General features: G+C 38.2%; 2 protein-coding genes across 2 annotated transcripts in view; one reads left to right on the top strand and one right to left on the bottom strand.

Moving 5' to 3' along the window:
• Positions 1-16,385, bottom strand: part of LOC127623309 (CUGBP Elav-like family member 4) — a 144,795-nt gene that overhangs the window by 100,716 nt on the left and 27,694 nt on the right. The window lies entirely within an intron of this gene.
• On the top strand, positions 6,584-8,603 carry LOC127623308 (uncharacterized). Its single transcript, XM_052097713.1, has 2 exons — positions 6,584-7,869; positions 8,037-8,603. Exons 1-2 carry the CDS (start codon positions 6,684-6,686, stop codon positions 8,468-8,470), a joined length of 1,620 nt encoding a protein of 539 aa, XP_051953673.1. The 5' UTR covers positions 6,584-6,683; the 3' UTR covers positions 8,471-8,603.

The following is a 16,385-nucleotide window of genomic DNA, read 5'->3' on the forward strand; positions in this document are numbered from 1 at the left end:
AAAATGAACTGTGACTGGTTGTTTATTTGTCTAAGTCGCTTCACATGCAAGCAGGCGATTCTCGGCGCCCTCAAGGAACAAATGGACCAAAGGGGAATATTGATCTGCCAATGCTGATTATTAAAAAATTCTGAATATTGGCAGATTTATCGGCCTCTGCAATATATCGGTCGACCACTAATATCAACTATAATTTTATAGCATAACAAAATTACATTTTTATATCTAAGATGATAAATGGACACTACCCAGGTCATGTGATAACTGTTTAAAATCTTTATTTCCAATAAATAAACAAGAATTAGGTCAGAAGTCTTCCCAAATTCATTCAAAAGCAATCAGATTACTTTAAAAATGTATTACAAATATTACATTACTGACTACAATTTAGTAATGTAATTTGTAATCAGTTCCAGATTAAAATTCAGAAGTAATCTACCCAGCACTGGATATCATGTAGTAGATTGTTTTTCTAAAGGGCAAATAGTCCTTTAGACTATTCTCCTTCACAAGCTTAAAAACTTCTGAATCTGATTCAGCAGAAATCTGCATTGGCACCATTCCTTGCCACTCAACCAGAACTGACAAAAACACTGGCAAAAAAAAAAGCTTTATATTGGCATTATCTAACCTATGTAGATTGCAGAACAGATTTTATAATTGTAATCGATATCTCTCTGGGTCAACTGCTGCAGCCTTATCAGGGACAAACATACAATAGGCTCGCTCATTGACTTAATTGAAAACAGATCAAGTGAAAATGGAGTTTGGGGATTTGAACAGAAACACTCGTTTTCCTGTCGCTCACATATCATTCTGTGCGAGGTGACATAATAGTAATTTGCACGTTCACCTGTCGAGAGTTGTCACACGGCAGTGATTCTGCCTGTCTGTCTGTCTGTAAATTATCAGAGAGAGAGTGAGTGAGTGAGTGAGTGAGTGAGTGTCACCCTCACGCAGAAGCAGTAGTAGTATCAGGTAAAATTAATTAACAAAATATGCCAAACATCACGTATGGAATCGTCCAGTTATTAATGAAAAAATTGTGCTTCCCATGAAATCCATAAGCAATGCCGTTTGCCCTGAATTTTAGTGTCACACACCCAAACTAAAAAGAATGTTTCATAAATCAAGAGAAATGGACCTGAAACACACACCTTTCGCATGTGTTGTGTGAGATATCGGCTGTTGCATAACATATCCACCTTGTTATGGGAAGATATATAGGAAATTAAAATAATTAAAAGATTTCAATATACATTATTTATGTTAACAGAATTTTTTTTGCAATTTAGCTTGACCAGTATGACGAATACAATCTTGACTAATACAATCTTGTATGACTACAAGAGTTAAATAGTAAGACCTACAGACAGAAATTAAATTAAAAAGTTCAACTGCAGGAAATGAAAAAGTGGGAGTGAGAGGGAAAAAGCAACAGCCAATTAGCAGAAGCCAGCAGGTGTTCGGTCTCTCCATCGCGCGGCAGGAGGGATGGGCGGCACCTCAAGCTTCTTAAAGAGCACAGGAGTTACTATGGCAACTGCCTGGAACAGTTAGTCTCCAGGGAAACGGAAATGTCACAGCTCAAACGAGAGACAGAGAGAGAGAGAGAGAGAGAGAGATAACAGGTAGAAGAGAGGAGCGCTGCACATCAATGTATGATTCTAATCTGAAACAATCCAGCCCTATAACTCAGACTTAAGACTTTGAAAATACACCATCAACTCAGATAACAATTCTTTAAGTGAATATTCACCCAAAAGAATGAGAATTCTGTCATCATTTTCTCACACTTATGTGAGCATGACTTTTTTGACTTAACATGACTTTTTTCTTCTAATCACAAATGGACAAAAGAAATCCTAAACCCTTATTTATGTAAACTGTAGATACATTTTCACCCAAATAGGTTTTTAAGGTTAATGTTCTATTAAGTTTAAAATCAACAAAACCTACCTCCCACCCTAAACCTAAAACCTAACCGAGTGTCATAAAAGCAAATGTGACATGAAAAGAGCAATTGTAGAAGCAACTATGAAATGTTATGGTGCTTTTACAGCTCTTTCGCCTCATGTGTGTACTCGTACCCCGGTCCTTTGCATCACATGTGCAACGGTTCAGGTACAACGCAATTGAATCACACTCAAACTAGCTTGTAAATGTAGTTGGTAATGTAAAGCAAATATTATAATGCATCACCTTACAAGTCATGCACTTGAGTAAAAGCGTTTAATGTCATAGGATAGCATTGTGTGAGGAACAGGGTGAAAAGTGTTTATGAATTCAAAATCTGCCCTTTAACTCATAATTTGCGTGAAAGTGAATAAAAGTTATTGTTGTTGTAGCGCCTCCATTGTGGTCTTTATTTCACCAGGAAAGTGCTGCTTTACGTAAAACTAGCCAAGTAAAATGATCCTTTGAGACCAGGTTGCTTATTTGCCTCAATCGGCAGAATGGTCAATCTGTGATGAATTTGATGATGGGACTTTGGCGAGTTTTGCCAGGCAGAGATAACTCATTAACCCAAATGACCCCAGATAGCTAATATATTGCGGATACATTTAAGTTCAACTGTCTGCAGGGCACCAAACAATAAAACACATTCAAAGCCACATCAGAGCAGACAAATATTGTTATTTTTCATGGCAGATGTCATTTGATGTAAAACACACGTTATTCTTTATGGCTAACGGCCATGTTCCTGCTTTAAAATTGATTTTATATACTAATTGAACCCATCTGCCACAACTGACATATTACAAACAACCTGTTATGAAGGAAAGGGGAAGACAACAGGCCAGACATGGAAAATCACTGGAGAGAAAGTCATAATCCATTGAGGTGAGAGACGGTTGGGCTAAATGGACCATTACAGCTGCATGTAGGTGCATGTCTGCATGAAAACAGGGGATGCTAATTTATGTCCCTGTTTGCCGCTGTTGTCTTCATTGTCTGCATGATTAAACCAGCGCTACGCGGCTCTGCTCAACAAATAGCCTAATTGTGAATGACCTTGGTGAATGATACAGTGCATCCGGAAAGTATTCACAGCACTTCCACATTGTTATGTTACAGCCTTATTCCAAACTGAATTCAATTCATTATTTTCCTCAAAATTCTACAAACAATACCCCATAATGGCAACGTGAAAGACAGCCTTTGTTCAATACTTTGTTGAAACACCTTTGGCACCAATTACAGAATTTTGTTTCTCATGGTCTGAGAGTCCTTCAGGTGCCTTTTGGCAAACACCAGACGGGCTGTCATATGCCTTTTACTGAGGAGTGGCTTCCGTCTGGCCACTCTACCATACAGGCCTGATTGGTGGAGTGCTGCAGAGATGGTTGTTCTTCTGGAAGGTTCTCCTCTCTCCACAGAGAATCACTGGAGCTCTGTTAAAGTAACCATCTGGTTCTTGGTCACCTCCCTGACTAAAGCCCTTCTCCGCCGATCGCTCAGATTGGCCAGGCAGCCAGCTCTAGGAAGAGTCCTGGTGGTTCCAAACTTCTTTCATTTACGGATGATGGAGGCCACTGTGCTCATTGGGACCTTCAATGCTGCAGACATTTTTCTGTACCCTTCCCCAGATCTGTGCCTCGATATAATCCTGTCTCGGAGGTCTACAGACAATTCCTTGGACTTCATGGCTTGGTTTGTGCTCTGACATGCACTGTTAACTGTGGTACCTTATATAGACAGGTGTGTGCCTTTCCAAATCACGTCCAATCATCTGAATTTACCACAGGTGGACTCCAATTAAGTTGTAGAAACATCTCAAGGATGATCAGTGGAAACAGGATGCACCTGAGCTCAATTTTGAATGTCGTGGCAAAGGCTGTGAATACTTATGTACATGTGATTTTTTTTCATTTTTTATTTTTAATAAATTTGCAAAGATTTCAAATAAACTTCTTTCACGTTGTCATTATGGGGTATAGTTTGTAGAATTTTGAGGACAATAATGAATTGAATCCATTTTGGCATAAGGCTGTAACATAACAAAATGTGGAAAAAGTATGTGCGTGCATGCGTGCGTGTGTTTTACAGATGCTCTCTCTGAGCTGACATACTCCCTAATGAGTCTGCGCTGCGACCTCCTTCTGTTTGTTTACAGGACACGCACACTAATAGTGATACAGTCAGTGGGGTTGTTTCCAAGAGAAAACTAAGACCTACAGAGAACACCTGGAGAGAGAGAAATATCCCACTAGATCTGTGTGACAGAATATCAGTGTCTGTGAGTATTAAGGGGTATTTTCTAAATCTGTACAGCTGTGTGAGGTGTATCAGGCCATCATGAGGGTCATTTGAGGGCATCTTTAATATAGTAGTTCTGGTAGCATTACACAATTTTTTTTGTTGCTATTTGTGACTTTCTTGGTGCTGTATTATTATGAGATAGCGCCACGATATGAAAGCCGGCAAAATTAGATCCATCCAATATTGCGCACTTATTGCGCAACATTGAAGTGTTGTTGACTATAAACAGGAGTGATTTTAAGCTTACAGAGACACGTTACAATGCCGTTTGCATGTCAAATTTACATGTTTATAGATCTGTAACACCTTAAGTTCAGTAAATATATGCTAATTCACTGCGTGTGCTCACACTAAACTCAACAAGTGTTTAAAGAGCTGCTAAAAGCTGCATGAGGGAGAGAGAGTTTCTGGAATTACAGTGTAATTCAAAGACAGGATTATTGATTTGATTAGTTCATCTGTATGGATTGGTTTACCAATTCTCAGCTAAATATTAAATGTAATAAAATAGTGTGGGAATTCCCTGCATTATGAACGTGGAATGATTCAAATTGAGTACAATACCTGGATTGCCAAAATTTCAGGCCCTGAGAGCTATAGAATTAATGTGGATAGCACAGCTTAGATCATTTGGTCCTGGAAGAATTTGATGAGAATTGTTCAGACTGTTGATCACAGAGTTTGTTATGGCAAATCAGTAGAGTTGGGGTACTCGAACTTGGACTCGGACTCGAGTCCGGACTCGAGTCCAATTTTTTATGAACTCGGACTTGTCACGCACTCGGATGAATTTGGACTCGGACTTGACATGGACTTGAACATTTTGGACTCGGAAAATATTCCGAGTACGCGTCGAGTCCGCGTCACGTGTAACAATAAAACCAGCATAAAATTTGTAATTGTCTTAAAATGATTATATGTCTCCACGCCTGTCATTTTACTGCACCACACCGGCAGGCAGCAGTAGCATCATCTTATGCTTGCAGACAAAACACACACACATCACACAGTGTGGATATCAATGCGTAGGACGATGTCTTCAAAGTCAGCAATAATTTGTTTTGCTTACGAAAATCATAGAGAATTTATTTGCAAGACATCCGGTAAAAAGAAGCACTCTGCGGATTGCAAATTTTGCAAAACAACTCTTTCTGATGTTTCTGGCACAACTTCAAATTTCTACCGACATGTTCAAAGAAAACATAAAGAAAGGTAAGTTGCTTATTATAACTTTATACCAACTTAAATCCAAATAACATTGTTAGGGCTGGGCGATATGACGATAAATATATATCAGCTGTGTGTGTGTGTGTGTGTGTGTGTGTGTGTGTGTGTGTGTGTGTGCGTGTGCGCTAACTTAAATCGTGCAAACAGAAATGAGGCCGCCTCAATGTGCATCATCAGTAATGGATTTAATGGTTTTACGCATGTACGGTCAAATAAATTCACACACATCATGTCAAAATGTAAGTCTGGCCAAGTATTCATGTAAACAGTCGGTTATGTACATTTTATGTACACAGCCGGTTATGTACATTGGTAAGACAGACGTCTTAAGTGAATGTAAACAGTTGGGAAAAATCAATTCAATCAATATCAATATCAGTCCAATATTAATCTGTTGCCGTAATTTTAATCAAACAAAATCACTCACTCTACTGATGACTAACTTTATTAAATTTAATGAGAATCATTGTGCGTGTCATACAGTGAAGTCTGTTTTACATTTAATTGCTTTAGCCTATTTAATTTCTGTAGTATTTGTTCTTACTTGAATGCAGACCTACTTATAAAACATCATTTTCGTGAAATAAGATTTAGTATCGCCCACGCCTAAACATTAGCATGTGGAGATTCCGGTCTTTAATTTTACAAAATGTTAAATGTAATTTAATTCTTAATGTGGGAAATAACATAAACCCTGCTGATTGAGACGTGTTTTTTTGTACATTTTAGTAAAGAATAAGGAAATTAACATATCACCACAGAAATGCAGGGACTGTAAATATAGTCCTTTTAAATGTAAAATAATTTGCTCTTAATGCAATGTTATTTTCATTCAATTACTTAATGTGATCTGAATTGCAATAACTAGTTAAGTAGCTTAAACAAAACTTTGAATTTTGTGGTTGAAATTTGAATCAAAACTGTTTTTGAATTACCAAGAATTGCTCAAATTTTCTCTTTTTTGTCCCAGAATAAGAGAGTACCAAAGACAGCAGCAACCAGCAGATGCAGCACAGCCCAGCATAGCAGGATTTGCAAGACCAGAATTGACCAAACAAGCAGTGCAACTTTATGATGCAAGTTCTCCAAGACAACAAGAAATTCATAATGCCATCATTAAGGATCTGCTCATTGGCTGCACTTTACCTCTGTCAATTGTTGAAAATCAGCATTTCAGGCATTTCTTGAAAGTAATGGACAACAGATACACTCCCATTGCAAGAAAAACAATCACTGAAAAACACATTCCTTTGTTGGTTGACCAGGTGAAGGATTCAATTAAAAGGAAGCTCCAGACCCAATCATCTGTGTCCATAACTGCTGACATATGGTCTGATCGAACCATGCGGTCCTTCTTCGGTGTTACAGCCCATGGATTAAACCAAGATGGAAATCAGCTGGAGTCCTTTCTTTTAGACTGTAGGAGGTTTTGTGGCAGACACAGTGGAGACAACATAGCCATGGCATTTGACGAGATCATTGATGAATATAACATTGAAAGTAAAGTCAGGTACATTATAACTGATAATGCAGCCAATATGAAGTGTGCATTCAAAGTCAAGCTACCACAAGAAGAGCAGCACAGTGATGACAGTGATGCAGAAGAGGAAAACTTAGATGATGAGAGTCTTTGGGAGGATGTGACCTGGGAAGACGAGACTGTCATGGTGAGAACAAGACAAAGGCTGTCATGTTTTGCACATTCTCTGCAATTAATTGTGCATGATGGAATGAAAGAAGCCAAGGCCTTTTCTTCAGCACTTGCCAAAATGTCAAAATTAACCTCATTACTTCATACAAGTACTACGTTTAAAGAGCGATTTGAGGCTACATTTGGGACAGATAGATCAATTCCTGCAGCTACATCCACACGCTGGAACAGTACATTCAAGCAGCTACAGGCCCTTACAGCACTTGACCATAGGGATCTCACTCAAATTTGCAGTTCAGACTTCCAACATGTTCTTTTTTCAATTCGTGAATGGAATCAACTGAAGGATTTAGGTTCTGTTCTCTATCCTTTTGCAGAAGCAACAGACCTTACAGAGGGTGAGAAAATGGTCACTATTAGTATGGTGGTCCCCACTGTACTTGATTTAAACACTCATCTGCTCCAAATATCAGAGTCAAGAAGTCATTGCCGGCCACTAGCCACAGCCCTTCGGCAATCACTTTTAAAGAGATTCTCTGGGATCTTTGTGAGAACCAAAATGGTTGAGCAAAATGGGAAAGAGGACCAGTTCAACAATAATGTATATTTCTTGGCTACAATGCTTGATCCTCAGTTTGGTCTTAACTGGGTTGATCTAGATGTAACCAACAGTGAGAGTCCAGATTCAGTGAAGAAATTCAGAGAGGATCTGAAAAGAACACTTATAGGTAATGCAGTTTATTTGCTTTAATAACCTAAAAATATATACTCTGTATACTGCAGACTGTGCAGAGCATAGAAATATGCAGTAGGCATACAATAATGGTCCTTAGGTCCCTAAATCCAAATAATGCATTTTAACGTGTGTTATTTGTGCATGTTTCATATTTTTCAGAAACTTTGACTGCAGAAGTTGAGGGCGAGGCCACAGCAGATGGAGACATGCTGCATTCTGGAGTTGATGCTGATGAAACCACAGATTCTCCTCCTGGCAAATGCCCACGACTTCTAGCTCGCTATCGAGCCCACAAGCACCTGAGCCACTCAGCTAAGGATACATGCAGCATTTCAGCTCAGATACACAAGTACTTTGATGCCATTCAAGACACAGACACAAATACAGCACTTGAATTTTGGTTGACAAACAGGGAGAGATTCCCACAGCTCTACTCTCTGGTTGTAAAAGTGCTGTCTATACCAGCATCCTCTGCACCAGTAGAGCGTGTCTTTAGCAAAGGTGGCCTCATCGTGAGACCACATCGTGCACGCTTAACACATAAAATGGTCACAGCGCTTGTATTTCTGAAAAGCAATATGGCCCTGGTTTAGTGCTTGACTGTGTGCACTATAGTACATTGCATGTTCATTGTTCATTACAACTCATTTTACAAGACCAGAGAGCGGTGTTCAGAAAGGAGTTTGTTGTTGATTAAGCACAGTAATAAAGCTTTTTTATTTGTTATTACAAGCTGATATATTTAAATTCTACTCTGAGTATTGCCTCAGCCTATTTAAATGTGGGGAGAGGCATTAAATGATTGAAATGTCAGCTTTAACTGGAGGACAATATAGTGTGATACAATAATAAAACAGGTTCATTTGTATTTTCATGCACTTGTAATATAATAAAAGTTCTACATATAGGCTACCTCTACTGTATATCTCTTCTTTTCTTTGAAAACATTTTTGATAGGAAACTAGCTCTGTTGACATAAAATAAAAATGTTTAATGGCAATAACAAGATGTAATAGTGGTATTTATTATTTCATTTTATATTGCCATTGGTTTAATGGGTTGAAAGGTTAAAATATTAATAGAATGTAAAAATTGACAATAACAATTTCTAATCTTTTTTCAATTTAATTTCTTTCTGGACTCGGGCGGACTCGACTCGGACTCGGCCTTTAAGAACTCGGACTTGAGTCCAACTCGGACACTTTTGGACTCTGACTCGGACTCGGACTTGATGTTTAAGGACTTGGTCTTGACTCGTACTCGACAAAGGTGGACTCGGACCCAACTCTACAAATCAGAACACAGACTGAGATATTGTTGAAATCACATCTGAAACTCTAAAGGAGACACATGTGTGATTACTGGTGTGTTTTTCTCAGGAGAAACATCTGAGAAGCATTCTATTTAAACTAATTATTGTCAAGGAGAAATAATTAAAAATACATTGAAGAGATCATGCTGATAATATTTCTTTTCAGTTGGATAATTGATATTGCTGTCCATGTTAATAAAAAGACAAATCTCTTAGATCTTTAAGACGAACACTAGTAGCTACATTAAATAAAAATATCTTTGACATGGATGATGTCATTGATAAGTGAGCAGCTGTTAACAAAATTAGATATGGTGATCTCATACCTCATCAATTAAACTTTCACTTTCTATTAAGAGAGTTTTAAATTGTTCAAAATATTAATGCATGGCGGTAAAATGTGCAAAGATTTTCTCAATTATAGAGCAACTTAGTGAACAGAAACACACATTAAAAAAATCTGACCTGCCAGATCAATTTCTGACCACATTCACACTCAAGTGTTTGATTGACAGCTGTTGCACATGTGAGCTCTAGGCAGGAGGGGGCAGATTGCTCTATTACCCCTCTCTGATACCCCAACAGGTAGATTGATGACTATAAACATTACACACACTGACATGTTGGTTCTTTTCCGTCTTCCTCTCTCCCTTTGTTCTCTCTTAAAAAAAAAAAAGTAATTGCATTTTTTCACAATCTTTGTTAATGATTTACAGATGAGAAAATATAACCAAACTTCATTAAGAGCATCATCTGCATCTCAAATTTCTTCTCTGATGATGGTTAACCAAATTACTCTTTGATCAAATTGGATTTCATTCATAGATTTATTTTTTCTCCATACGTTTGTTCATTCGTTTACATGCTCGCTGCTGGATGATGGATTCAGAGCGGCTTTAATATCGAATTGCAGATAGACATGTTTGTTTTCATCCCCGCTTCTGCTTCCAACTGTCCAGAGACTACACACACAAAATAAAGGCTGCAGTGCTTTGAGCATCTCACTACATCAAAAGGAATAAAGAACAGAATGAAAGACTGAATGAAAAATGAAGAATAAAATTAAAGAACGCAGGACGTCAACAGAGGGAAATAAATGCAGCAACTTCAAATGAATCTGTCCTTATCTACTTCAACTTTCAAAGAAAAACACTGAATGAATGATATTGAAATATACTGGGATAACATATTTGCGGTCTGTGTTGCAGGCACTTATTTGCCGGCAGTCATATCACCCTGCATCTCTTTCCTGGTTGCCCACTAAAGCTAAGCCTGGCCAGTACCTGGATGGGAGACCTCCTGGGGAAAACCAAGGTTGCTGCTGGAAGTGGTATTAGGGAGGCCAGCAGGGGGTGCTCACCCTATGGTCTGTGTGGGTCCTAATGCCCCAGTATAGTGACGGGGACACTATACTGTAAAAAAGGCACCATCCTTTGGATGAGATGTTAAACTGAGGTCCTGACTCTCTGTGGTCATTAAAAATCCCAGGACACTTCTTGTAAAGAGTAGGGGTGTAACCCTGGTGTCCTGGCCAAATACCCCTCATTGGCCCCCTATCTACCATGGCATTGTATTAATCTCCATCCCTGAATTGGCTACATAACTATACTCTCTCCTCTCTCCTCTCCACCAATAGCTGGTGTGTGGTGGGCGTTCTGGTGCACTATGGCTGCTGTTGCATCATCCAGGTGGATGCTGCACACAGGTGTTGGTTGATGAGATTCCCCCTATACTATGTAAAGTGCTTTGAGTGCCTAGAAAAGTGCTATATAAATGCAAGGAATTATTATTATTATTATTATTTGCTCTGCTGAATTGTCTGACATAGATTCAGACAGACAGATGTGCGGACGGACGGACAGATAGATAGATAGATAGATAGATAGATAGATGTGTCTGGATAGGCAGTACAGGGTAAAACCTACTGGTTCACAGACTGCATATTTGCCCTGTGTCTGAAACCTCAGTGTGACCCTATGACTCCACGGGTCAAACACACACCAAAGCTGGGGCAGCACAGCCGATGCACATGGCACATCTTATCTGAAAGGGGAGTTCAATGGAGGAGGGTCACAATGTGTTCAGGTCAGCTAACAGAGACATGACAGAACACAACCCTCCACACACACACACACACACACACACACTGTTGTGTTTCCATGTTTTATGGGGACTTTCCATAGACATAGTGGTTTTTATACTGTACAAACTTTATATTCTATCCCCTAAACCTAACCCTACCCCTAAACCTAACCCTCAAAGAAAACTTTCTGCATTTTTACATTTTCAAAAAACATAATTTAGTATGATTTATAAGCTGTTTTCCTCATGGGGACCGACAAAATGTCCCCACAAGGTCAAAAATTTCGGGTTTTACTATCCTTATGGGGACATTTGGTCCCCACAAAGTGATAAATACACGCTCACACACACACACACATATATAAACACACACTGGCATCATTTTATTGAGTTATTATCCTCTTCTAGACTAAATCCACCTCTTCTGTCATTTGGTTGAGTGAGATTCATGTTTATGCTAATATTCCTCTCTGGTCTCTTTGTGGTGGATTTATGGATTTCTTAAAATCAAGACTTAAATCAACTTTTTCGTTTTTTTAATATATATATATATATATATCTTCACGGCCAGGAGACAACTGAACAACATAGTGTTGCCAATCAGTAGTCACACACAGTTGTGATTAATCATTGTTTACATAAACAATTTCTCATAAGTCAAGTTACCATCCACAGTTGCCTGCAGCATTTTATCTGAGGATAAGCACAGATGTCTGACAAAGTTAACCAGTGGTGTGCACAGACCTCAGCAGGGACAGGGGTGAAAGTATAAAAAAGTGATTTTTAAATGCTATTTATGTATTTATTTCTTAATAAATAAGTAGCACTTATATATACTTATATCCTTAACTAATTCTTTGAGTATTTATGCATTTTCTTGTATTATAAAAATGTTTTCCCATTTTTTACACTTTTTTTCCCAGACATGGTTGTTGATAATCCCATGTTTCTGACATGTGTCATAGTAAAACCATGGTATTTTTTGTAAGTATCTTTGAGTACTATGACATTATCATGAAATATGAATATAATCATTCAGTCATGGTAAACGACGCTGCTGCTTCCATTATAATTAATAAAGCTGTCTACACTTTTTATACACAGGTGTGCCATGTGATGTCGCAAATACAGTAGCAATTGAGTATTAATCTGTTGATAAACTTACAACACAATATATAGCGTGGACATTTTATCTGACCTGTGTTGGTTTGAATTGTTGTTCTGCATTGGTGTGTCTGTATTGTTCTGTGAGTACACAGCCAATGCTAACTATATGTTTCATAACTAAACAAAAGCAATGCATGCAATGTAATTTCTGGATTCTACGGTATTTATTAGATTATTGTAGCATCATAAATGAGTTCAAAGTATGTGAACATGTTGAAATGTAGGCTACATTTTATTTATTCTTAATGTTGCCTGCATAACAGGCAGAAAATAAATGAGGAAATTACTGTATGCATGATCTTGAGTCGCTTAAATAGTAATACATAAACATCTTTTAGCATACTTTTGACATTCCATGTTGATAAAGAAATCATCAAACTAATGAATAACTAATGAATAACAACAAAATTGGTGTCGTTTTAAAGACATTGCAATGCATACAGGCAATATAACCAACTCTTGCCAGGTGCTTTTTAATTTCCTGACAAATTAGAAGTGTTCTGTTTCCATAATTTATGAAATATGATTATTTACTTTTCACAAACTGTCAAACATACCATCAAAAGTTCACGAATAGAAAACAACACATTATTTCACTCACATATTAAATTAATATCAAGTAATGGCCTGGAGAAAAAAGCTTTTAGAGTGTACATGCTGCAAACAGATATCTTCTGTCACATTTCACTTGTAACTTCACTTGTAAAAAAACAGCTGATGCTCTGGGGCGAATTCAAAACAACATTTTTGCTCCCTCAAAGGGCATATGGAGGGGACGCCACTCGAAAGCTTGTTCCAAATGAAAGTGAGAACATGAATGGGCCCTTCCACAAGACGAAGGGCACATTCATACAGTAATTCCGTGTTCCCTTCAGAGTACCCACTTTCGCACGTGTTATATATCACCCGACTTAGGGTCTGTGAGTGGGGGGTACATGGGGGGGCACCCCCGCTTGCGCAACTGCTGCCCCCGTTCAGTGCACGTCACAGAAGTTTACCCTTCTATCTAGGGGGATCTGGGGGTATGCTTCCCCGGTAAGAATTGTTTTTAATATTTTTTATTTTATTTTTTTGCAAAAACAACACCAAACCTTACAATTCTGGTCAAATTTTTTTTTTTCACGGGTATGTGTACCATTCATGGAACTATTGGCTAAAGCATTTCTAAAAGACAGTAACTGGTCAGAGAAAACAAGCTACTGCACTAAAAAAGCAAGACCTCACCGGATAGAGCAGAACACAGGTGTCTCAAGACACGTTTTTATCAGTTGAAGAAGTTCTTTTTAACCTGACACGGCATCTAAAAATACAGCGCTCCTGTGAGAGATGCTAAAATCACAGTGAAATGTGATGTAGTTGTCAAAAGACCTCCATTTAGTGAATGTTTACTACTGAAAAACAGTGCAAGCGGATGCAAAAACAAATTCGGTGTGAATAGCCCCTTGTTCACATGGCACAGCACTTACTGAAGTTTCTCAAAGTTACCTCTCAAAAAGACAGCCTTTTGTTTCAGTTAATTGTAGGTAAATATCTACTTTATCCCGTGCTATTTGTTCTCTCTATTCGTAACTATCTTGCTATGTTTTAATGACTGATAAACGCTCCAAATCATTAAGTAAGAGAGCGCTCCGAACAAACAAAACAGAATCACAAATTGATTCAGGCATTTTGAAAGCTTGTTTGGCCAATTCACTGAAAAGAACAGAATAAAATGAATTCATAATTTGTGAATCAGGCATCAAACAGCCAACAGAAAGAAGGGACACGTGTCATTATTGCTGAAATATTCTGAGAGTAAATGTTTCTCAGGTCAGACAGAGTGCTCATGGTACGCACAGCATAGATATCTATCCATTATACTTATACTCATTAGCAGCTGTTCTTATGGGCCGTAATACGTTGGTGCATCCACCTTCTTGGAACGGTCAAGAGCCGTCCGTCAACACATGAAAGTAAATTGACAGATACAGTAACAGTCTGGAATCTTTTCAAGCCAACTTTCAGATTATCAGATTTTCCATTAACCTTGTTAGCGCACCCGCCTCCCACGCCGGAGATGCCGGTTCGAGGTCCGTTCGGATCAGGGTGACCAGGGCCGGTTACAATGATGGCGTGACCCGGATGGGAGTATGGTTTAGGGGGGTGAGTGTAACGGGAGACAGCTGGTAGATAGCTGTGCTGACTGACTGACACTAGGGTCTGTACCTTTAGCCTCCTTGTTAGCACACCCGCCACCCACGCTGGAGACGCCGGTTAGAGTCCCATATAGAGCAAAGTGACCAGGGCCAGTTACACTTGTTTGTTTTATTAGTAGCAAACTGCAAATTAAGTCTTCTTCAAATGAATATATTTTGGCAAACATACAGAAAATTAGCACCCAGTCTGTTTCCACACAAAAGCTTTAAAGTTTATGCAGCGGTCTGAAGCTTCAACTACATTGTTCTCTCTGTTCCTATAGTTAAATCCGCTAACCATAGCCATTTCTATTATTTCCACAATGAGCAGACAGTTTGCTCTGTTCTAGGGCCAGTTGTTCAAAAAGTTTAGATCCAGATTTGGAAATCCCATGTTTAGCTATCCAGGATTAGGTAATCCATCTTCATTTTGTGTAGGTTTTTCAAAGCAACATACAAACTTTTCAAGATTACCAAATCTGGATTACCAGTGCTCTAAATGGTACTATGAAAAGAACAACAGGTAGAATAGCCAGCATGGGGTCACTTTAAGTGTTTGGATTTTTTAAGATAAAGAAAATGGCACAATAAATACAAATACAAAAACTGTCAGACCCCTCATCTGACCTACAACTAGGGTTGCAGCGGTATACCGGTTTCACGGTATACCACGGAAAGGAAATTGATGGTTATCATACAATGTACATTTGCTTATCTGCGGTATTGAGGAAAACAATGCAACCGGATGGAGAATCTCTCCTGTCAGACTCGTCAACTTGCACCACACACACACACACATGTAGCGGAGAAAATGTCAGAGAGAAGCGAGGCGAGGGGGTCTGATATAAGTAAGTGCGTATGTGAGTTAAAGCAGTGTTTCTCAACTGGTCTATTCGGACTGAGTTGTGGACAGCAGGGAAAGAACAATGCCATGGTTCTCCCATTGAAGATATTTCGGCCTATTAGCAATAGCCTATTTAAGACTGCCACTCGAGGCAGATTTAATGATAACTTCACTCTCATGCACCTACAGTATATTTTAATTGTTAATAATCATAGGACATTTCTTTAAACGCTCACACAGCAGATTTTATTTTTCATTTAGTAGTTAATTTAACATGCTATGCTAAAATGTAAACTAACATGCTTTAGTTATATAACATGTTATAGTTACATGCTATTTTCTATCATGTTTATAATTTGGTTTATTGTTATAATTCTGTTAGTTTTCTTATTTTTTCTATTTTCTTTATTTTTAAAAGGGAGACTTTTTTTTACACATACTACAATAAAAAAATGGTTTAAAGTTTCAATTTTAATCAGGGCTGGACTGGCAATCTGTCATACTGGGCATTTTTCCGGTGGGCCGATGCACTTTGTAGCCGATCAGGTGAGGACTGGCCAGCGGGAGAACCGAGCAGGCTAAATGGCTAAATATCCCTATCTGTTTATAACATTATGAGGCCTCTGCATTTTCTCTGAATGAGGGACTGACTGGATGTGCAAAAAGGAATGCAATTGCTAGACTGGTTGATCTCTGATGATTGTATTTAATATACTGTGACAAATGACAGTTCAAATTAAATATATTTCTTTGATATTGACATCTGTTTGGGGAATTATTCATAGGGATAAAATCTTTTATTCTTTTTCACTTTACTGAAAGACTTAATTGGTAGCCCAGTGTGTACTTTACACTTTACTTGTACACTTTTAAAATTAATCAAGATCAAAATAAAAAATCTATTTTTTTTGTTTGGTATATTACATGAT

This window comes from Xyrauchen texanus, chromosome 29 (assembly GCF_025860055.1).
Source record: "Xyrauchen texanus isolate HMW12.3.18 chromosome 29, RBS_HiC_50CHRs, whole genome shotgun sequence".
Lineage (NCBI taxonomy): Eukaryota > Metazoa > Chordata > Actinopteri > Cypriniformes > Catostomidae > Xyrauchen > Xyrauchen texanus.